Raw genomic sequence first — 24949 nt, 5'->3', positions numbered from 1 at the left:
TGTAGTCCACCACATTAACAGGAAAAAAATCTTATGATCTTCTCAATAAAAGCCCTATGTGTTTGCTGTCATTCAACATATATTCAAGATGAACACTACCAGCAAATTAGGAATAGAAGGGGCTTTACTCTGATAAAGGGTATTCACAAAAAAATGTACAATGGTAAAATGTTAATTTTCCATTTCAAATCATGGAGAACACAAGGATGTCCCTGGTCACTAGTTCTATTCAACATTGTACTGGGTGAGGTCTGCCCAGTGCCATAAAATTAGAGAAGGAAATAAAAGATGTAATGTTTAAAATAGCAGAAGAAAAAAATAAAATAAAATGGCAAGAACAAAACTTATTATTCAAAGATGATATGATTATGTATTTTGAAAACAAAAGGATTGAAAGATAAACTTATGGTATTAATAAGCATATTTAGCAAAGGTGCTGGACAGAAAAAGCAATATACAAAATATCTGTCTCATTTTCTTTGGGCAAATACCCAGTAGTAGAATTACTGGATCATAAGGTAATCCTATTTTTAATTTTTTTAGGAACCTCCATACTATGTTCCACAGTGTTGAACCACTAAATCATATACCTGAAATTAATAGAACACTGTATATGTTAGCTATACTGGAATTTTAAAAATAAACTTAGAAAAACAAAATTTCAAAAAAGTACAATTTTCAGTAACATCAAATTCCTAGGAATAACTTTACAAAAGATGTGCAAGACTTCTTTGAAAAAAACTGCAAAACTTTATTGAGATAATTTTAACAAATTTTGAACACAAAAACAGTCTACATGGTTTCAGCTTGTCTTCGTTCAATTCTGGGGTTTCCCTTCACCTATGAGAGACACAGAATAGTTAGGAACATCACTTAGAACTTTATTCAGACAACACTAAAGGCACAAAGTGACATTTTCTAATGGCACAAAGAAAGGGACAGTTCATGGGCAGCCTGGGAGGCTCAGTGCTTTAGTGCCACCTTCAGCCTAGGGCATGATCCTGGAGACCTGGGATCGAGTCCCACATCAGGCTCCCTGCGTGGAGCCTGCTTCTCCCTCTGTGTGTGTCTCTGCCTCTCTGTCTCTCATGAAAAAATAAATATTTTTTAAATTTATTTATTTATTTTTTTTATGATAGTCACAGAGAGAGAGAGAGAGAGGCAGAGACAGAAGCGGGCTCCATGCACCGGGAGCCCGACGTGGGATTCAATCCCGGGTCTCCAGGATCGCGCCCTGGGCCAAAGGCAGGCGCCAAACCGCTGCGCCACCCAGGGATCCCAAATATTTTTTTTTAAAAGGGACAGTTCAACTTCAGAAGAGATTAAACCTGATGCATTAACTCAGGTAGTTTTGAATAGAAAGCAAAAGTTTCTTATGCAGTTAAGAATCCAACAAGAAACCTAAGAAACAAAGAAACTTTTAGAATACTTTTTAAAAGTTATCAATTAAATGTTTGACTTAAGAAAACATTCAGAATATAGGATATCTGAAATGGCAATGCCATGCTTGTAATTGCTTAAGTGAAAAAAATAAAATGCCTTGTATCACATTTGTTTTGACTGTATTGTGGAAAATGCAAAACTGTGCTTTAAGCTAGTTTATCCCTTATGTGGTTGTTTTTTTTTTCAAGAGAATATTAAATCATTTATTGATTACACATGATAATGGACGATACACAAGCTTTAATCCCATCTATAATTTTATCTGATACCATAATTCAATTTAGATATATTGCATAGGATGTGCCAACAATCATAATAACCAAATAAACTCCAGGACTTTGCTTGGGTGACCCTTTTAACGGTGAACTCCAGGTCACAACACATTAACTGTCAGTTCAACCACACCAAGGTTTGTGGAGACAATGGCTTCTGTGCCCAAGCAGGTTGCAAATAAATTTCGAGTGGAACCTGGCATCACCCTGAAGGAATTCTAACTTCACACTGTTGGGGTAGTTTACCAAGATGGCTTCAGAGTAGACTAACTTTACACAGCACATTTTAAAAAAGACACATTTATTCAGCGTCATGATCAGACTATTACATTTAGCAATCAACAGCATGGGTGCAAAAAAAAAAATCTACATTAAAACCCTTTGTTGGAATGCTTTACACTTTCCACAGAACAGAAACTAAAATAACCTGTTATACAATTAGTCACAAATACAGTCCTCGAGTTTTTTGCCCATACACATGAGTATTGTCTAAAACATGTCTCCTTTGTAGCAGCTAGGCCCTGCCACCACTGTGCTTGGTTGAGTTCACAAATCTGTTGTAACCTGTAGCTTCCCTGTCACTTCTCTGGCTCTCCTCTCCTGCTAAGCTTTGTTTCCTGGCAGTAATTAAAACCTTCTGCCACTGCCATAGCTGCTGCTGCTGCTGGAACCACCATAGCCACCTTGGTTTCGTGGTTTGGCAAAGTATTGGCCTCCACCACCATAGGGGCCAGAGCTTCTGCCTCCAAAATTTCCTCCTTTCATGGGTCCAAAATTTGAGGATTGATTGTTGTAATTGCCAAAATCGTTATAGCTTCCGCCACCTCCAAAGTTGCTTCCACTACCACCGCCATAGCCGCCTCCGCCTCCTCCGTTGTTATAGCTGTCATAGCTGCCACTCCCGCCATAGCCACTGCCCTGGTTTCCATAACCCTGTCCACCACTTCCATAGCCTCTGCTTCCTCCAGAGTAACCAGGGCCGCCTCTTCCATAACCACCGTCATTACCAAATCCATTATAGCCATCCCCACTGCCACCGTATCCACCACCACCTGGACTGCCACCGAAGCCACCTCGACCACTGAAGTTCCCTCCACGACCAAAGTTGTCATTCCCACCAAAACCACCTCCACGACCACCACCAAAGTTTCCAGAACCACTTCGGCCTCTTTGGCTGGACGAAGCACTAGCCATCTCTTGCTTCGATAGGGCTTTCCTTACTTCACAGTTGTGGCCATTCACAGTATGGGATTTTTGAATGACAATCTTGTCTACAGAGTCGTGGTCGTCAAAGGTCACAAAAGCAAAACCTCTCTTTTTGCCACTGCCTCGGTCAGTCATGATCTCAATCACTTCAATTTTCCCATAGTGTTCAAAATAATCTCTAAGGTGATGTTCTTCAGTGTCTTCTTTAATGCCACCGACAAAAATCTTTTTCACAGTTAAGTGGGCACCGGGTCTTTGAGAATCCTCTCGGGAGACAGCCCTCTTTGGTTCCACGACTCTTCCGTCCACCTTGTGCGGCCGAGCGTCCATGGCCGCGTCCACCTCCTCCACGGTGGCACCTGACAAACCCAAAGCCTCTGGAGCGCTTGGTGTTGGCGTCTCTCATTACCACGCAGTCCGTAAGCGTCCCCCATTGCTCAAAATGGCTCCTCAGACTCTCATCGGTCGTTTCGAAGCTCAAACCTCCGATGAAGAGCTTCCGCAGCTGCTCGGGCTCTTTGGGAGACTCTGACTTAGACATGACGGCGGTGGCAGGGGAGACTTTAACGATGCTTACTCGGCGGCGTCCAGGGGCAGAAAAAAGCTATGTGGTTGTTTTAAAAATAGGGAGACCATCTGTCCCTGTTTTCACCCATACATAACGCCTGCTAAAATTATGAGTAGTGCCTCTTTATATGCTTAAAAAGTGTGCCAGTTTGCACACAATCTAGGATCACACCAGTTTTAAGTGATTACCATCGAGATACCAAATTGTGGGGATCCCTGGGTGGCGCAGTGGTTTGGCGCTTGCCTTTGGCCCAGGGCGCGATCCTGGAGACCCGGGATCGAATCCCACATCAGGCTCCCGGTGCATGGAGCCTGCTTCTCCCTCTGCCTATGTCTCTGCCTCTCTCTCTCTCTTTGTGTGACTATCATAAATAAATAAAAATTAAAAAAAAAAATTAAAAAAAAAAAAAAGATACCAAATTGTGAGGAATATACAGTACGATTTCTCAGTTTGGCAAAAACAAAAGGGGAGGTAGGACGACGAAAGGATGGAGAAAAAAAAGAAATTGGAAAGCCAAATATATATTCAATATCTGTTATTGTCTTGTTCATATTCTTTATTGTGTATACTTGGCTTTTGCCTATTTTCTTCAAAATTACGTAAACTAGTAGATGCTCCATAAATATTTTCTAAAAGAGCAATCTCTTTTGTTTATGTGTTAGTTGGATTATTTTTCTTTTTCCTAACGATTCATACCAGTCTTTTATTAAGAATCTCTCCTTGGGGGCAGCCCCAGTGGCTTAGCGGTTTGGGGCCGCCTTTGACCGGGCGTGATCCTGGAAACCTCGGATGGAGTCCCACATCGGGCTCCCTGTGTGGAGCCGGCTTCTCCCTCTGCCTGTGTCTCTGCCTCCCTCTGTCTCTCATGATTAAATAAAATCTTAAAAAAAAAAAAAGAATCTCTCCTTGGTGGGGGGGGGGGGCACCTGGGTGGCTCAGTTGGTTAAAAGCACCTGCCTTCAGCTCAGGTTATGATCTCAGGGGCCTGGGATCGAGCCCCTCGGCCAGCTCCTTGCTCAACAGGGAGTCTGCTTCTCCCTCTCTCTACCCCTCCCCCGATTGTGCTGACAAAATCTTTAAAAAAGTAAATTGTTCTCCTATTTTGTAATTTAGTCTATAAATCAGCCATTTGGTGTCTGAACTACATTTCAAATAATTTTTTATATGTGAACTCGGCTACTGAAGTGGCAATATTATTACCTCTATATTATTAAAAATACAACATTGTGGAAAACAGACACCCTACAATTTGCATGCTGAATGGATCAAATACCTGCTTCCGGCATCTTAAGGGGCTCTAGGTCTGCGAGTCTCTTCCCTTTGACATCAGGACCATCTCCATGCTCACGCTCAGTCTTGGGAAGAGTCAGTTCCTCCTGATTTGGTTCCAGGGCAGGCCCTTGAAAATAAAAAAGGAATCAATTTAAGAAGTAAAACATGATATAGGAGTAAGGAAATAATATTCATTCCCTCAGTGCTAGAAAATAAAAGCCTTAGGCTAGTGTGCTAATAAAAGGGGTAAGAATCACAAGAGCATTATTTCTGGTGTCTGTTTTAAGAAACTAGTAAAGCAGGGGTTTATTACCCTCTTCCTTTTTAAAGATGGCCCTCAGACAATTCAGGTGTCCCCTTTGTACTTATCTATACTGTACTTGTAATTATACTTGTCAGTGACTTGAATCTCTCTGACTAAATTTTGAGTTTAAGGCTGAAATTATGTCTCTCAATACTCAGCATGTTACCTGGCATGAGTAGACACCAATAAATATTGAAGGGGAAAAAAAGTCTTAAGGCTCAAAACTGATAAACATTCTGCAAACCAACTACTGTCTTCATCAAAACTGTGCAGAACTGGGGTACCTGGGTGGCTCAGTCAGTTAAGCATCTGTCTTTGGCTCAGGTCATGATCCCAGGGTCCTGAGATTGAGACCATAAAGGGCTCCCTGCTCAGTGGGGAGTCTGCTCCTCCCCCTGCTTATGCTCTCTCTTAAATAAAATAAATAAAATATTTTTTAAAGTGCAGAACCATTCTGTATTTAAAAGAAACTAAATGTGGGGTGACCGAGTGGCTCAGTTAAACATTCAACTCTTATTTCAGCTCAGGTCATGATCTGAGGGCAGATCAGCCCCATGTGTACACGGGCATCAGGCTCAGTGGGGAGTCTGCCTGACATCCTTTCCTTTGGCCCCTCCTTCTTTCCCCCCCAAATAAATAAATCTTTTATTTGTTTTAAAAAAGATTCTATTTATTCATGAGAGACATACAGAGAAAGAGAGAGAGGCAGAGACACAGGCAGAGGGAGAAGCAGGCTCCATGCAGGAAGCCTGACTCGGGACTCCATCCCAGGTCTCCAGGATCACACCCTGGGCTGAAGGCGGCACTAAACCGCTGAGCCACCCAGGCTGCCCTAAATAAATCTTTAAAAGCAACTAAATGCAAATGCATGATCCTGGATCAGACTCTAGATCAAAGAAAATTACATAAAGGAAATTACCAGGACAACTGAGAAAATTTGAATATACACTGTATATTAAATGATTGCATTTTCCCACTGTCAAATTTCTGTACAGCAGTTAGCCCAGAGAATAACTTTTTTTAAGTTTTTTTTTTAATTTTTATTTATTTATGATAGTCACAGAGAGAGAGAGAGAGAGAGAGAGAGAGAGAGAGAGAGACACAGGCAGAGGGAGAAGCAGGCTCCATGCACCGGGAGCCTGACGTGGGATTCGATCCCGGGTCTCCAGGATCGCGCCCTGGGCCAAAGGCAGGCGCCAAACCGCTGCGCCACCCAGGGATCCCCAGAGAATAACTTTTTCTTTGTTCTCAGAATATATTCACACTAAAGTATTCAGAATAAAGGGTCATAATAGTTGAACTTGATGTAAAGGACTGAACATTAGTACTAATAAACATATCAATAAGTGTGTGTATATTTAAAAAAAGGAAGAGGATATGAAACCAAAGTGGTAAAAACTATTAACAATCAGTGAATCCAAGTGAAAATTTTATATGAATATAAATGTATATTTGTACATATAATTGTACTACTCTTACAACTTTTCTGTAAATTTAGTGGTTTGGATATTCAAAGAATATAGGACCTCCTATTTCAGAAGACAGTAGTTACTTCATTTTACTTCACTTTTAATTGTGGTTTAAAATACATAAAATACACCACCTTAGCCATTTTTAAGCATACAGATCAGTAAGGAAGGGCTTTTGTGCAATGTTAGTAGCAACTAGGATTGGACTTTCTGTACTTGTTTTCCTGTATTATGAAACTTTTATTTTAAATGACAATCTAAGGAGAAATCAAAATACACATAGAATTCCTGTATTTTGCCATAGTGTCCTAAGAGCAGTGGGCAAACACTCTTAAGAAGTCTGAGGTCCAGGCAGCCCAGGTGGCTCAGTGGTTTAGTGCCGCCTTCAGCACTGGGCGTGATTCTGGAGACCTGGGATCGAGTCCCACATCGGGTTCCCTGCATGGGGCCTGCTTCTCCCTCTGCCTGTGTCTCTGCCTCTCTCTCTCTCTCTCTCTCTCTCTCATGAATAAATAAATAAAATCTATTTAAAAAAAAGAAGTCTGAGGTCTACACCACAGATAGGATTTAAATTACAATTAAAATGTAATTTTCTGAAGAATTAGCTGAGTTCATTTGCAGACCTCTGACAAATCTTATAGAAGGGACACCCATCCCCTATAGGGGCAACCAAAAACTTATTTTGCTAAAATAAAGTTATACTTAAGCCCATAGGTCCTATGTGTAATGTTCCATAGGTGAATCCTATACACAACAAAGAACCAAAAGTAAGAACAAAATTATTTGAAATACAGTATGTATACTAACTTACCATGATTATAAAGACAGTAGGGTGGAAAGAAATGAATGGACATGACTGTCAGTCATTTTCTAGAAACCTTTAATAGTGGACTATGTAAATATCTTGCTTCAAAATATTCTGTACTGGGAACACAATATATTTGGGAAAAGTAATTTGTCTCATACTAATCTCAGGATAATTAATCTTTTGGTTTTTCTAACCATAAAGAATGCAACCCCCTTTTAAGAGCCACTTTAAAAACAAACACAAAGGGCAGCCCAAGTGGCTCAGCGGTTTGGCGCCGCCTTCAGCCTAGGCTGATCCTGGAGTCCCCAGATAGAGTCCCAGGTTGGGCTCCCTGCATGGAGCCTGCTTCTCCCTCTGCCTGTGTCTCTGCCTCTCTCTCTCTGTCTCTCTCATGAATAAATGAATAAAATCTTTTAAAAACTGCTATTTAAAAAAAACACAAATTTTGTTTTCAATAGCCAAATGTTCTTTGATAAACACAATCCTTGAGCCTCAATTTTATTTGTAAAATAGGGGAAACTTACTATAGTGAGGAACTGCCCTAGTTTGCACATTCTATTATCTTCACTTTTCCAGCCAATTTCCAGGCAATGTTTGAGATTCCTTTCTATTGCTGTCTTCTTCCCTTCTGCTACGAGTATATCATGATACATGAAGTACAGAGATGCACACACACGCACACACACACTCCCAAGAGGGTAATTCTTCTTCCCTTTTCCTTCACCTTGAGCTACAGGTGCTCCTTCATCTCTTTTCTTTTGATCAGGTATAACATCTTGACGCTCAGTTGGTGGCTCCTCTCCTTGTTGCTCAGCACTGGGCTGTTGGGCCTAGGGGTATGCGTATGTGTACGCAAATAAAAAGCTGTGTTAACACACATCAATAACACAAACATATAGAACACTTAAGATGTATTTGATCACAAATCTAAAGACATTTCGCTTCTGGGGAAGATAGCAGAGGAGGAGGATTCTGTGTGCATTTCATCTCCCATATATACCTAGATAATACCCATGTAAGCGTAAATAACCCAGGAAAAAGACCCAAGGGCTGGCAGGACAGACTCTCCACATCTAAATGTAGAGAAAAGGCCACATTAAAAAAGGAATTCATAAAATGATTCAATGACAATAACAACAATCTAGAGACATTTCTCAATACTACTCAATATACTTATTATTAATAAAATTACTCTTCCCACAGGCTACTAAGAAAAGAGCTACCTGCAAAAGCTTTAGAAATTATTTTAATCTATGTTGGGATGGATGCATGCAATCTGTTGTTAATAAGCATGAATAGAAAGTCATTGAAAAAAAAAAAAAGAAAGTCATTGGATATATTTCCCAGGAACATAACAGCATCCACCCAGAAAACATCAGAATGTAACACTCCTGGATAATTGCTCCATATCAGCATGAAAAATCCTTATTAGTGTATCCATACTAGTTTAACATTTTCACAAAAATAAATATGTACTAATAACATCAAATGTTCAAGTACTTACAACCACAGGCCCAAACGGCTTCAAATATTTTTCATCATCTCGTCTTGCTCTAGGCCTGAATGTTGACCTTACTTGCCAATTCATATTTCAAGCTGAAAACAGAATACTGAGATCTAGAAAATGCACTTGAGAGTATAGTTATATTTGACCAAATGGTGACGTGTTTTTTTTTTTCAATATTTTTAAAGTAAGTCTAAAGGTAATTTTATTGTACATACTCTCCAATCACACCGAATCTGGCTGCTTGCAAAGGCAGCTATTTATGTCATGGCCAAACTGACAGAAAAATTAAGGCACATGAAAAGACAAGAACACATTTCTAAAGGAATACGGTTTCACAACTTGACTCACCATCTTGGAGCCAGTTAAGAAAATACCACAAGAGAATTAAGACTTGAGTAACTACTACTGCTGGTACACTCTAATTTACTAAGCCTTTTCTTTCCATACCTCCAATAAATTTTTATTGGAATACTTAACCACATTCATTATTTATATGTTGTCTATAGTTATTTTTCCACTAGAACTGCAGAGTCTGGTGCCTGCAATAAAGACTCCATGTGGCATGCTCTCTCTTGGTCCTCTGTTGGATTCACTACAAGTTTCAGGGATGCAGTTACAACCCCACAACATTCCCCATTTCTAGGGCTTTTCTTTACCACTACTGAACTTGTCACTTGCCCAGTGCCCCTCAGACTCGCAGGACTCTGGAGTCTGTGTCCTGTTGGTAGTTTCTTCTGCCTCCAGGACTCCAATACCTCAAATAATGCCCCCAAAACTAGCCTCATCTTCACCCTATCCCTATCTGTCCCCAGCTCACCCTCCTCCCTTGTCCTGCCCTACCACTACATCAAGGGCCATGGTAGCTGTGATGCCTGTGAGAAGACCTCAAGGACTTTCCTCCTCAGGGGCCAGGATCCACACTGCCCTGACTCCCCTCCCCAACAAAAAAAAAATCTACTCGTTCCCTCCTCACACTTACACTGCTAGAAAAACTGATCTGTAGACCTACCAATTGAGTCTCAGTGAGAAAGAATCCAGAGAGTAAGACAAGACCCACACGCAGGCTCAGTACCCAGAATTCGTGGCACATACCCCACACCTATGGGGGAAGATGCAACAGCACTAGGCATGCACACTGCTTCCCCCACCCCTTTGCCCAGGCCTCACTTAAGTTTCCTAAATTTTCCTTCTGTCAGCAGTTCCTGATGCCTCCAGGACCTGAATGCCTCAAATAATGGCCCCAGGACTAGCCCTATCTTCATCTAAACCCCTCCATTCTGGAGCTTACCATCATCTCCTGTCCCACCCCGCCATGACATCAAAGGCCATGAAAGCCTCAACACCATTGTAAAAAAAGATGATCGTGGGGACCTTCTTCCTCAGGGGCCAGAAGCGCACAACATCCCTACTTGCCTGCTGGCTGCCCCCTCATATTATTCATTCATGCTTAAATTCCTGGAAAGACTATTCTGAGGACCTATCAATTGAGTCTCAAACAGGGAGAAAGAATACAAATAGCAGGATGCAACCCACAAAGCTTCACACCCAGAACGCATTGCACAACCCCATGCAAGTAGTCTGTGGTAAAGAGCTTAGCAGTGAGCATGCCCACTGAGTCTCACAGTGCCACGAGGGCGGAGCTTCCCCCCTCCTCCAGCTGGGCCCAACCAGGCAATCTAAATCGGCCCTCGGTCGGCAGTTCCTGGGGCCTCCAGGACCCAGATATCTCAAATCACCCCCGCAAGATGCCCCATCTGTATCTCACCCCCTACCCCCACAACCCACCATCCTCCCTTGTCCCAAACCCACCAGGACAGACAACCGCCATTTTGGTGACACACCCAGACAAAAGGACGACAACCTTGAGGACCTTCCTCCTTGGAGGCCAGAAACCACACCACCCCTACCCACCCAAAGCCTGTTGGCCTTTTCTTCACATTTAAATTCCCCGGGAGGACTCATCTGGGGACCTACCAGTTGACTTTCAGACTCCAAGGGAGAATCGAGACGGAAAGACGCAACCCGCACAGCTCCACACCCCACTCAAATGGCAGATTACAAAGCCCCTGCTACTGCGCAGGCGCACTGTGCCCCCACGTGTGCCTGGTGTGGGCTTCCCCCCCTCCTTCATCCGGGGCCCCACAGGTATTCTAAATCGGCCCTCGGTCGGCAGTTCCTGGGGCCTCCAGGACCCAGATATCTCAAATCACCCCCGCAAGATGCCCCATCTGTATCTCACCCCCTACCCCCACAACCCACCATCCTCCCTTGTCCCAAACCCACCAGGACAGACAACCGCCATTTTGGTGACACACCCAGACAAAAGGACGACAACCTTGAGGACCTTCCTCCTTGGAGGCCAGAAACCACACCACCCCTACCCACCCAAAGCCTGTTGGCCTTTTCTTCACATTTAAATTCCCCGGGAGGACTCATCTGGGGACCTACCAGTTGAGTCTCAGACACCAGGGAAAAAATCCAGTTTGTGAGACCTAAGCTGCACAGCTCTGCACCAGAATATGTCCACATATCCCACACCAATGGCCAATGGGAAAGTGATTGTGGCACTGGGCAGGTGCAGTGCATCCTGTGTGCCAGGTGTATGGGGGCTTCCCCACTCCTTCATCCAAGCCCCATTGAAGATTCTTGAATCTACTCTCTGTCAGCAGTTCCTCTGCCCTCTAGGACCGAGATACCTCAAATAATGCCCCTATATTTGCGCCATCTTTGTGTATCCACCCCCTTGAAGTCCATGATCCTTTGTCCCAGCCTGCAATTATATCAAAGGCCATGGTGGCTGCTGCACCTGTGAAGAGAAGTATGACAACCTTGAGGAAATTTCTTCTCAAAGTCCAGGAAACACACAGACCTACCTGTCTGAAACTCACTGGCTCCCTCCTCACTCCCACTCACACTTAAACTCCTGGGAGGATTATCAGGGGACATACAGATTGAGTTTCAGGCAGAAAGAAAGAATCCACAGGGTAAGGTGGAATCAGCATAACTCAGCATGAGATGTGCAATGCCCATGCCCCATACCAATGACCAATGGGAGGACTTGCATCACTGAGCATGTGTCCACTTGTGGGGGAACGGGCTTCCCACCCTTTTATCTGAAACCTAATTAGGATTCCCAAATCTGCCTTTTGCTGGCATTTTCTGGTGCCTCCAGGTCCCAGATACCTCAAATCATGCCCCTGAGACTTGCCCCATCTTCATCTAATCCCCTCCCCTCTGAGGCCCAACTTCTTCCTTTGTCCTGGCCCAGCCACAAGGACAAGGGCTATTGTGCCTACTTGTGTAGAGAGAATGCCTGATGAAACAGAAATCAGAATGTATTCCATAGGATTTACATAAGACCAAGAGTCTCATAATATAATATTCAAAATGTCCAGAACATAGTTCAAATTACTCAGAATATGAAGAACCAAGAAAAATTCTCAACTCACATGAGAAGATGATCAATGGACACCAATGCAGAAAGGCTGTGTGCACATTTTAAAAAGGGAAACCTCACTAAAATGGAAACGAGGTCAGAGAGGGAACTCTCACCCTCTCATTTCTCATTTGCAGACCCAAACAGGAAGATACCTTAAGTCCATACTACTTTACTATCCCAGCCAGGAGGGAGAGAGGTTTTCTCCTCTCTCAGCACAGCTCAGCCAATGAAAAACCACTACACCTGGAAATCCTAGTTTATTTCAATGGACTTTGTGTCTCTCAGCTCCCCCTTGTTCTCCCAACTTGCCTATGGTTTTGCCATAGTTCGCATGTCCCCAGTTGCACTTCTCTCTTATTCCTAAATAAACTCATTTTTGCTGATAAAATAATGAGCAGTTTTATTTTTAAGGTTAACATTATTTGGTGACCAGAAGTGGGATCCAGAGAAGACCCCCAACAACCCCAAGACTGGTGAGCAAAACCTGTGCTGGTATCCACAGAGCAGTTGAGCTCACTGCTTTCTTGCTAACCCTGGAGTTTTTTGTTTTTGTTTTTGTTTTTGTTTTTTAGATTTTATCCATTTATTCATGAGAGACACAGAGAGAGAGGCAGAGATATAGGCAGAGGGAAAAACAGGCTCCCCGCAGGGAGCCCCATGTGGGACTCAATCCTGGGACCCCAGGATCATGACCTGAGCTGAAGGCAGATGCTCAACCAGTGAACCACCCAGGTGCCCTGCCAACCCTAGAGTTTAAGCGTAAGTTTTCTCCTGGATTCAAGTTCTACTCACTTGGTGTTTTGAGTTCTCCAGGCATTATTTGGGATCTGTTTTTAAAGCTTTGTCCTTTCTGAGAGTATTGTTTGGTTTTTTATTGGGTTCCATTTGGAACTAGACTTTTCCTGTAGGAATTGTGCCTACTGGAACTATGTTAGCCCTTGGATTGTTCCTGTATGAACTCTGCTGGCCTTTGGTCTGATTCCTTCTGGAACCAGGCAGTTCCTGAAAAACCTCCAAGAAATGGGACCCCAGTCATCAAAATACTATAAGAGCGCCCCCCTCCTTCTGAGACCCTGGCTGGTTTAATGTTTTAAAACTGCAGTTCCCTCCTCATGTGCATTTCTTTTTTTTAAGATTTTATTTATTTATTCATGAGAGACAGAGAGAGAGGCAGAGACACAGGCAGAGGGAGAAGCAGGCTCCATGCAGGGAGTCCAATGTGGGACTCGATCCCGGGACTCCAGGATCATGCTCTGTGCCGAAGGCAGGCACTAAACCACTGAGCCACCCAGGAATCCCCCTCATGTGCATTTCTAACTACATGGAACAACTTAGCCAAAAGTACACAAATGGCCATTATGGAGAACTTCTGATCTCCCAAAACTTCTTTTTATCAAAATTAAATTAGAAAACCACAGTTCAGGGAGTGCCTGGGTGGCTCAGTTGGTTGAGCATCTGCCTTCTGCTCAGGTCATGATCCCAGGGTCCTGGGATTGAGCCCCGCATCAGGCTCCTTGCTCAGCGGGGAGCCTGATTCTCCCTCTCCCTCTACCTGCCATTCCCCCTGCTTGTCCTCTCTCTCTCTGTCAAATAAATAAATAAAATATTTTTAAAAAAGGAAAGAAAGAAAGAAAGAAAGCCACATTTCAAAATAATGAAACAAACAAACAAAAAAAAACTTAATAAAATGCATGCTTTAATTGGTAACTTGAGGGTTCCAAACATTTCCATGAATCTAAGTTTGCCTCATTGCAAAATACTATTTCTTTTTAAAAATAAATTTAATTTAATTTATTTGATAAAGAGAGCATGTGCAGGGGGAGAGGCTGAGACAGGAATCTCAAGCAGGCTCTGCACCAAACCTGGGGCCTAACGCAGGGCTCTATCTCACAACCCTGAGTTCATGACCTGAGCCAAAACCAATGCTCAACCAACTAAGCCACCAACATGCCCCACAAAATACCATCTCTAAATTAACTGAAGCAAATAAACAATTGAAAGAAGTAAAAAGGGCTTCTGAGGCCTCATTTCCCCCTCCACTGTTTTCTTTGTCTCTTGACATTTGACACCTTGTGCTCAGGCCCCATCTCCAGTGCCATTTGCCTCTATTCTCTCCACACTGACTCTGCCTCCTCTATACCTCAATCCTCATTCTAATCCTTTCTCCAAACTTCCCTCTTCCTCCAAAACTCTTCCCACTTCCTCCCCTCCTAAATCTATTAAAACCTGCCTCCTTAAAAGTTAAACATTCTGGGGATCCAAATAAGCCCCAGATTTCTTATGTTCCATGGACTAAGGCCAAATTGGGGGCTATAGTTAAAGAGTTTCCTACAATGACTGAGGATCTCCTTAAGTTTGCTGCAGAATGTAACATAGTCACTCAAACTTTTACAAACCTGGTTTCTCAGATTTGTATCAATTAGTCTACATGCTTGTTGGTGAAGACCAGGCCAAACATTGGATGAAACTAGCCTGATGGGAACATCTGGAAAGGTTTTTAGAGAGATAACCCCCCCCCCCAACTTTTGGCAAGATGCTAGAACGCTCACCAAAAATCTCCACCAAGCAATTACAGTAGCTCCTAAGACTGTTGATTGGAATGAAATTCAAGTTTATACACAAAAGCCCAATGAACCTGTTCAAGACTATTAACAGTCAACTTCAGATTGTTTTCAATGAACACTCTGTTTTTTGTTGTTAGATACTGAATCCACCTGGGTAGCATTTAACTCTATGTTTATTAATGGGCTGAACCAGGATCTTGCTCTTTTAGTTAAAAGGACCAGGATGGAATGGGAAATGATGTCCATTCCAGGTTTAGTTAATTTGCCAAACCAGTTTGGTCACACCCTAAATGAGTCACCCAAAAGAAAAACCACTAAAATTCTCAACTTTCAACTCCAACAAACAAAGGCCCCTAAACAATACCAAACCCCTTTTAGTTTCTGCTAGTATTGCAAAGAGCCAGAGCATTGGACAAAAGACTTATAAACGTAAGCATTCCAAGCACATTCATCCCTCTAGCCAGCCTTTCCAATATCCTCCTAATTTCTAGTGACTGGGCTCTTCTCTCTTAATTAGCTCAGAGAAACCACTCTCTAGACTGAGAATGAATCTCTGTTCTTATAGACACCAGAGGTGCACTCTTGGTGCTCAATCCCACTGTTATAAAGTGGCCCCTGCCTTGGAGTCCTAAAAGTTCAAGTAGTGGGGGTCTCTACTAAACCTCAACAGGTTCCCATCTCTGAACGTGTTCCCTTTGAGAGATGCACACCCTTTCCTCCTTAGTTCCTCCATCCCTATTCATTTATCAGGCTGAGATTTCATAGAAACGTATCATGCCAAAATTTCTTTCTCCCAAAAGGGGGAAATAATGCCAGAATTTGACAGTGGTAATTAAAATAGCCAACCATGGGGATTAAATGACCCTTTGATATATTTTGTTTGCTCTGTAGCTGAGTCCAGGGACACTGATCACCTGTTGCTATTACATCAGCTGCTGTCCTCTTCATGGGCAAAATCTTCAACTGATATTGGCAGAATCCACAGTGTGCCACCCATCAAGATTCAAATAGATCCCTCAAAATCTCTCCCTAGAATTAATCAATGCCCTATAAAGAAATCATTCAAGGCATGGACCCCATACTAGATTACAAGGCTCAGAGCCTCACTATCCCTGGCACTAGTTCCTCTAATACCCCTATTTTACCTGTGAGAAAAGCTAATGGCCTTGAAGCAATAAATAACATTGTTATCCACTGACATCCTGTTGTTCTGAACCCCCATGTGCTGCTGACATTCATGCCCACTGAAAGCAAATTTTTCACAGTAATTGATCTATGCAGTACATTTTTAGTACTCCAGATGATAAGGATAGCCAAAATCTTTTTGCTTTCACTTGGGAAAAAAAGGCAATACACCTGGACAATAATGTCCCAGGATTTCACGGAGAGTTCTTATTTTTCACAAAACTTAAAAGCTGATTTGGATGACATAAAGCTTTCTGCAAGCTCTACTTTGTTACATACATAGATTATTTGCTTCTCTGCTCCCCATCTCAAACCTCTTCACAGGAGGATAACATCTTCCCGCTAAAAACTTTTGGCCTTGGGATCCCTGGGTGGCGCAGCGGTTTGGCGCCTGCCTTTGGACCGGGGCGCGATCCTGGAGACCCGGGATTGAATCCCACGTCGGGCTCCCGGTGCATGGAGCCTGTTTCTCCCTCTGCCTGTCTCTGCCTCTCTCTCTCTCTCTCTGTGACTATCATGAATAAATAAAGAAAATCTTAAAAAAAAAAAAAAAAACTTTTGGCCTTAAAGGGTCATAAAGTCCCCAAAGAAAAATGCAGCTTGCTCAAACTCAGGTTCTATAGTTAGGGCATCTGATCTTGTTTAGATCCAGAAGAAACCCTTCACAACTGCTTAACACTGACAGATTACCTTTTGACTCCCTGTGATAATTTATAGGAAACTCCAATAACCAATGCAGATATTTTCGTGGCTTCCTGATGGTTCTTACTTAAAAGATGAAAATGGTAGATATTGTTCTGGGTATGCTATTGCGACTCCTTTTGAAGTCACCGAGACAACAACTTTACTTTTGCTTACCTCTGCCCAGCAGGCTGAGTTAGATGCCCTTCCTCAAGTTTTTACCTTAGCCAAGTATAAAACCACGAACATTTATACCAATAGTTAATATGCCTTTGGGGTAGCTCATGACTGTGGAATTCTATGGAAATGAGGTTTAATAAATACATAGAATACAATTTAATTTCATTTAATTTAAAAGATTTTATTTATTCATGAGAGACACAGAGAGAGAGAGAGGCAGAGACACAGGCAGAGGGAGAAGCAGGCTCCATGCAGGGATCATGTGGGACTAGATCCCAGGATTCCAGGAGCATGCCCTGGGCCGATGGCAGGCGCTAAACCACTGAGCCACCCAGGGATCCTTGGGGATACAATTTTAAATGGCTCTTATGTCCAAAATGCATTAGATACCATATTTTTACAAGCTGCTCTGGCTACTATTAATGTTACTGGGCATTCCAGACTCAACTCCTTAGAGATCAAAGGAAACTACTTTGCTGATCTTTCCACCAAAAATGCTGCTCTCAAGGAAACCAATAGCCTAACCTCTGTCATAGTTCAAAGAGATGTTCTCCCAAATGATAATTTGGAAAAATTGACAAGAAATAGACAACAATTGGCCCCAGAGAGGGAAAAACAATACTGGAAATCCAATAATGGTTGATTCAATATAAAAAGAGAACCAAATAACAATCTGGCCCTACCAGAAATTCTAAAATTGCCTCTGCTTTACCACTCTAGATGCATTAAACCATCAGTCTACTGACAAAATGATAGTGCTCATGAACCAATATTGGTGGGGAATATTAATGAGGCCACAAAATTGCCTACCTCTGCCCGAGGTGGCAGGGAGGTGGGTATGGGGATGGGTGAAATAGGTAATGGGTATTAAGGGGGACACTTGTGATGAGTGCTATGTGACGTATGGAATTGATGGACCACTATAGTGTACACCTTAAACTAATATAACACTGTATGTTAACTATAGTGGAATTTAAAAGTTTTTAAAAAGTGAGGCAGGGTGCCTGGGTGGCTCAGTGGTTGGGCGTCCATCTTTGGCCCAGGTCATGATCCCAGGATCCTAGGATGGAGTCCTGCATCGGGCTCCTCATGAGGAGCCTGCTTCTCCCTCTGCCTGTGTCTCTGCTTCTTCTGTGTCCCTCATGAATAAATAAATAAAATTTAAAAATAAATAAATACATAAATGAATAAATAAATAAATAAAATCTTTTTTAAAAAAAGTGTGGCAGCTGGGCGTCTCAGTTGGTTAAGCGTCTGACTCTCGACTTTGGCTCAGGTCATGATCTCGGGGTCCAGCGACCAAGCCTCGCATCAGGCTCTGTGTTGGGCATGGAGCCTGCTTAAGATTCTCTCTCTCCTCTCCCTCTGCCCCTCCCCATCCTCTCTATAAAAAAATAAGTAAGTAAAATAAAAAGATAAAAAGTTTTTAAAAGTGCCTACCTCATTTGTCTCACCTGTCCAAAGTATAATCTAGGGAAACCTATTCACAGAAATGGATTTCATAGAGTTTCTCCTGCCTTGTGGATATAAATATGTTTTAGTCATGGTTTGTATGTTTTCTCACTGGACCAAACTTTCCCTTGTAGAAAGGCCACTGCTGCCTCTGTGGCTAAAAGTCTATTAGAAAAGATTATTCCAAAATGGGGAACTCCTCTTGAATTTCATAGTGATTGTAGTAGAACCCATTTTACTAGTCAGGTGTTTCAATGAGTCTGTACTGTTTGGCTGGTTTTACAAAACTTTCATGGCGTATATCAACCTAAATCCTCAGGGTTAGTTGAATGCACTAAAGGCACTACTAAGACTTAATTGGAAAAATTTGTAGAAACCCTCCAAATATCTTGACTGAAAGCATTGCCATTGGTCCTTGTAAATCTCAGAACCACTCCCTTAGAACTCATAGACTTTCACCCTATGAGATAGTCACAGGATGTCCAATGCACTTGGCCCCTCCCTCCTTTAACCCACAGTTGTTAAAAGGAGATACACTTCAATATTGTAAAGGCCTAATTGTTTCTATTTAAAATAACCATGCTTTGAAATACATACATATATACATGCATACATATATACACACATACATACATACATAAAATTAAAGAACTATGATTTGGTAGAGCAATCTTTTTATAGTGCCCTCTTGGGAGACAAGACCTTAAGCATTACATCTTGCAAGCTGGAGATTTTATCCATTGGAAAAGACACCTCCAAGAAAGACTGTCTTCGATCTCACTGGAAAGGCCCCTATCAGGTACTGCTCACCAACCCTTGTGCCGCCAAACTCTAGAGTAGACTCTTGGGTTCATAGGACACATCTAAAGAAAGTACCAAAGTCTGATTGGATACTCACACCATATGGTGATCTAAAAGTAAAGATTTCCCAGAATTAAAGCAGACAACATCTGACGAGACACTTTCCCAAGATGTTGGGACAAGGCCTGTATACCTTTTTCTCACTGTTTGCTTCTTCCATCTCTTTCATGGAAAGAAAATGCCCTTCTCTGCATTTCCGAAACCCTTCCAAGAGAGGGAAACCACTTCTTCTGATTACGGTCTTTTGGAAACAGCTTCATCATGATCCTGTGATAAATTAAGTTTTTACTCACTTTTTCTGAAGGATTAGAAGGTTCATTATTTGCAAAAGTCTTTCTTTCATCTGAACTATTAACTGACTTTGGATTCCCTATCCAAATTCATGATTTCTGAGTTTACAACTTTACAGGCTATATTACTGATAACCCATCTGGTTTCAAACAGTTCTTTTGAGATAATAATACTGGTTTATTTTTTTTTATAATACTGGTTTAAAATGCCTTTGAAGTTTTGCTGCTTTGCAAAAAGCTCAGCTATTGCTTCATGTTTATACCTGCACCATATCTTCCCAAATGCCCTCAGCTAATTCAGTGGGCTCTTAGAGTATTTACTATTTTGCTTTCATGACCTCTTTAAGCAGGGGCCTCCAGGAGGCATACAAAATTCTGGGTTTGCCCCCATATGGGGAACTTTTCTCTGCAACTCAGAATAAGTACCAATAAATATTTCCATTGGCTACTTTCACACCTAGGGTTCTAGGTGTGAAACATTATGCAATTTGGAATCATCATGTTACTTTTTTTTAAAGATTTCTTTTTTATTTTAGAGAGAGAAAGAGAGAGAGCAGGGGGAGGGGCAGAGAGAAAGAGGGAGAGAATCTCAAGCAGACTCCAAATGAGCAAGGAGCTCAAGATGGGGCTCAATCTTATGACCCTCAGATCATGACCCGAGCCTAAATCAAGAGTCAAACACTTAACTGACTGAGCCACCCAGACACCCTGTCATGTTACCTTTAATTCTGCACTTCTTGCCCATCAGACTTTTGTAAAAATCATGTACCAAATAAGGTGATGCTGGCTCAACACTTTGAAATGATTTCCAATGCTTACAATGGTGATAAATATGGATTATAGAAGTATCTGAGAGTTCTTACTCTTAGCCTTTCTAGTTACTCAAATGTGGCTTAACCTAAAGTGGTTTCAAGCTGCTATGCAATTTTCCCCTAAAGAAGGAAAGATCCTTCTTGGCAGTTAAAGACAAAAACATGGGAAACATAATTCTTTTTTTTTTAAGATTTTATTTGTTTATTCAGAGAGACACAGAAAGTGAGAGGCAGAGACATAAGCAGGTTCCACGCAAGGAAGCCCGATGTGGGACTCAATCCCGGGACTCCGGGATCATGGTCTGAGCCAAAGGCAGAGACACCCAACCGGTGAGCCACCCAGGCATCCCAAGGGAAAACTAATTCTTGATCAGCAATGCTTCTGAGTAAAGACCTTTTTTAAAAAAATAAATTAATTTTTATTGGTGTTCAATTTACCAACACACAGAATAAGGTGTTATTACCCAGTGCTCATCCCGTCAAGTGTCCCCCTCAGTGACCATCACCCATTCTCCCCCACCCCCCGCCCTCCACCCCTTCCATCACCCCTAGTTCATTTCCCAGAGTTAGGAGTCTTTATGTTCTGTCTCCCTTCCTGATATTTCCCACACATTTCTTCTCCCTTCCTTTATATTCCCTTTCACTATTATTTATAGTCCCCAAATGAATGAGAACATACACTGTTTGTCCTTCTCCGATTGACTTACTGCACTCAGCATAATACCCTCCAGTTCCATCCACGTTGAAGGAAATGGTGGGTATTTGTCGTTTTTAATGGCTGAGTAATATTCCATTGTATACATAGACCACATCTTCTTTATCCATTCATCTTTTGATGGACACCGAGGCTCCTTCCACAGTTTGGCTATTGTGGACATTGCTGCTAGAAACATCGGGGTGCAGGTGTCCCGGCGTTTCATTGTATCTGTATCTTTGGGGTAAATCCCCAACAGTGCAATTGCTGGGTCTTGGGCAGGTCTATTTTTAACTCTTTGAGGAACCTCCACACAGTTTTCCAGAGTGGCTGCACCAGTTCACATTCCCACCAACATTGCAAGAGGGTTCCCCTTTCTCCACATCTTCTCCAACATTTGTTGTTTCCTGCCTTGTTAATTTTCACCATTCTCACTGGTGTGAGGTGGTATCTCATTGTGGTTTTGATTTGTATTTCCCTGATGGCAAGTGATGCAGAGCATTTTCTCATGTGCGTGTTGGCCATGTCCATGTCTTCCTCTGAGATTTCTCTTCATGTCTTTTGCCCATTTCATGATTGGATTGTTTGTTTCTTTGGTGTTGAGTTTAATAAGTTCTTTATAGATTTTGGAAACTAGCCCTTGATCTGATATGTCATTTGCAAATATCTTCTCCCATTCTGTAGGTTGTCTTTTAGTTTTGTTGACTGTATCCTTTGCTGTGCAAAAGCTTCTTATCTTGATGAAGTCCCAATAGTTCATTTTTGCTTTTGTTTCTTTTGCCTTTGTGGATGTATCTTGCAAGAAGTTACTGTGGCCAAGTTCAAAAAGGGTGTTGCCTGTGTTCTCCTCTAGGATTTTGATGGAATCTTGTCTCACATTTAGATCTCTCATCCATTTTGAGTTTATCTTTGTGTATGGTGAAAGAGAGTGGTCTAGTTTCATTCTTCTGCATGTGGATGTCCAATTTTCCCAACACCATTTATTGAAGAAACTGTCTTTCTTCCAATGGATAGTCTTTCCTCCTTTATCGAATATTAGTTGACCATAAAGTTCAGGGTCCACTTCTGGATTCTCTATTCTGTTCCATTGATCTATGTGTCTGTTTTTGTGCCAGTACCACACTGTCTTGATGACCACAGCTTTGTAGTAAAACCTGAAATCTGGCATTGTGATGCCCCCAGATATGGTTTTCTTTTTTAAAATTTCCCTGGCTATTCGGGGTCTTTTCTGATTCCACACAAATCTTAAAATAATTTGTTCCAACTCTCTGAAGAAAGTCCATGGTATTTTGAGAGGGATTGCATTAAACGTGTACATTGCCCTGGGTAACATTGACATTTTCACAATATTAATTCTGCCAATCCATGAGAATGAAATATTTTTCCATCTCTTTGTGCCTTCCTCAATTTCTTTCAGAAGTGTTGTATAGTTCTTAGGGTATAGATCCTTCACCTCTTTGGTTAGGTTTATTCCTCGGTATCTTATGCTTTTGGGTGCAATTGTAAATGGAATTGACTCCTTACTTTCTCTTTCTTCAGTCTCATTGTTAGTGTATAGAAATGCCATTGATTTCTGGGCATTGATTTTGTATCCTGCCACGCTACCAAATTGCTGTATGAGTTCTAGCAATCTTGGGGTGGAGGCTTTTGGGTTTTCTATGTAGAGTATCATGTCATCGACGAAGAGGGAGAGTTTGACTTCTTCTTTACCAATTTGAATGCCTTTAATGTCTTTTTGTGTCTGATTCCTGAGGCGAGGACTTCCAGTACTATGGTGAATAGCAGTGGTGAGAGTGGACATCCCTGTCTTGTTCCTGATCTTAGGGGAAAGGCTCCCAGTGCTTCCCCATTGAGAATGATATTTGCTGTGGGCTTTTCGTAGATGGCTTTTAAGATGTCGAGGAAAGTTCCCTCTATCCCAACACTCTGAAGTGTTTTGATCAGGAATGGATGCTGTATTTTGTCAAATGCTTTCTCTGCATCTAATGAGAGGATCATATGGTTCTTGGTTTTTCTCTTGCTGATATGATGAATCACATTGATTATTTTACGAGTGTTGAACCAGCCTTGAGTCCCAGGGATAAATCCTACTTGGTCATGGTGAATAATTTTCTTAATGTGTTGTTGGATCCTATTGGCTAGTATCTTGTTGAGAATCTTTGCATCCATGTTCATCAGGGATATTGGTCTGTAATTCTCCTTTTTGGTGGGGTCTTTGTCTGGTTTCGGAATTAAGGTGATGCTGGCCTCATAGAACGAATTTGGAAGTACTCCATCTCTTTCTATCTTTCCAAACAGCTTTAGTAGAATAGGTATGATTTCTTCTTTAAACGTTTGATAGAATTCCCCTGGGAAGCCATCTGGCCCTGGACTCTTGTGTCTTGGGAGGTTTTTGATGACTGCTTCAATTTCCTCCCTGGTTATTGGCCTGTTCAGGTTTTCTATTTCTTCCTGCTCCAGTTTTGGTAGTTTGTGGCTTTCCAGGAATGCGTCCATTTCTTCTAGATGGCCTAATTTATTGGCGTACAGCTGTTCATAATATGTTTTTAGAATCGTTTGTATTTCCTTGGTGTTGGTAGTGATCTCTCCTTTCTCATTCATGATTTTATTAATTTGAGTCTTCTCTCTCTTCTTTTTAATAAGGTTGGCTAATGGTTTATCTATCTTATTAATTCTTTCAAAGAACCAACTCCTGGTTCTGTTGATCTGTTCCACAGTTCTTTTGGTCTCAATTTCATTTAGTTCTGCTCGAATTTTAATTAACTGTCTTTTTCTGCTGGGCGTGGGGTCCATTTGCTGCTTTTTCTCTAGCTCCTTTATGTGTAAGGTGAGCTTTTGTATTTGAGCTCTTTCCAGTTTTTGAATGGAAGCTTGTATTGCGATGTATTTCCCCCTCAGGACTGCTTTTCCTGCATCCCAAAGATTTTGAACGGTTGTATCTTCATTCTCATTAGTTTCCATGAATCTTTTCAATTCTTCCTTAATTTCCTGGTTGACCTTTTCATCTTTTAGCAGGATGGTCCTTAACCTCCACGTGTTTGTGGTCCTTCCAAACTTCTTGTTGTGATTAAGTTCAAATTTCAAGGCATTATGGTCTGAGAATATACAGGGGACTATCCCGATCTTTGGTATCGGTTCAGACCCGATTTGTGACCCAGTATGTGGTCTATTCTGGAGAAAGTTCCATGTGCACTTGAGAAAAATGTGTATTCAGTTGAGTTTGGATGTAAAGTTCTGTAGATATCTGTGAAATCCATCTGGTCCAGTGTATCATTTAAAGCTCTCGTTTCTTTGGAGATGTTGTGCTTAGAAGACCTATCGAGGGTAGAAAGAGCTAGATTGAAGTCACCAAGTATAAGTGTATTATTATCTAAGTATTTCTTCAGTTTGGTTATTAATTGGTTTAAATATTTGGCAGCTCCCACATTCGGAGCATATATATTGAGGATTGTTAAGTCCTCTTGTTGGATAGATCCTTTGAGTATGATATAGTGTCCCTCTTCATCTCTCACTATAGTCTTCGGGGTAAATTTTAATTTATCTGATATAAGGATGGCTACCCCTGCTTTCTTTTGAGGGCCATTGAATGGTAAATGGTTCTCCAACCTTTTATTTTCAGGTTGTAGGTGTCCTTCTGTCTAAAATGAGTCTCTTGTAGACAGCAAATAGATGGGTCCTGCCTTTTTATCCAGTCTGAAACCCTGTGCCTTTTGATGAGGTCATTAAGCCCGTTCATGTTCAGAGTTACTATTGACAGATATGAGTTTAGTGTCATCATATCTATTCAGTCCTTGTTTTTGTGGATTGTTCCACTGAACTTCTTCTTAAAGGGGAATTTTAAGAGTCCCCCTTAAAATTTCTTGCAGAGCTGGTTTGGAGGTCACATATTCTTTCAGTTCCTGCCTGTCTTGGAAGCTCTTTATCTCTCCTTCCATTTTGAAT

General features: G+C 41.7%; 1 protein-coding gene and 1 pseudogene across 1 annotated transcript; both read right to left on the bottom strand.

Moving 5' to 3' along the window:
• Window positions 1-790: 790 nt before the first annotated feature.
• Window positions 791-10513, bottom strand: GAGE10 (G antigen 10). Its single transcript, XM_072745015.1, has 4 exons — window positions 8847-10513; window positions 8067-8172; window positions 4763-4888; window positions 791-840 (listed from the first exon to the last, which is right to left on the bottom strand). Exons 1-4 carry the CDS (start codon window positions 8928-8930, stop codon window positions 818-820), a joined length of 339 nt encoding a protein of 112 aa, XP_072601116.1. The 5' UTR covers window positions 8931-10513; the 3' UTR covers window positions 791-817.
• On the bottom strand, window positions 1664-3495 carry LOC112907296 (heterogeneous nuclear ribonucleoprotein A1 pseudogene; annotated as a pseudogene).
• Window positions 10514-24949: the final 14436 nt, after the last annotated feature.

The sequence above is a fragment of the Vulpes vulpes genome, chromosome X, assembly GCF_048418805.1.
Source record: "Vulpes vulpes isolate BD-2025 chromosome X, VulVul3, whole genome shotgun sequence".
Lineage (NCBI taxonomy): Eukaryota > Metazoa > Chordata > Mammalia > Carnivora > Canidae > Vulpes > Vulpes vulpes.
Note: the sequence above shows the minus strand (reverse complement) of the source record. Positions and strands in the feature narration are given on the sequence as shown.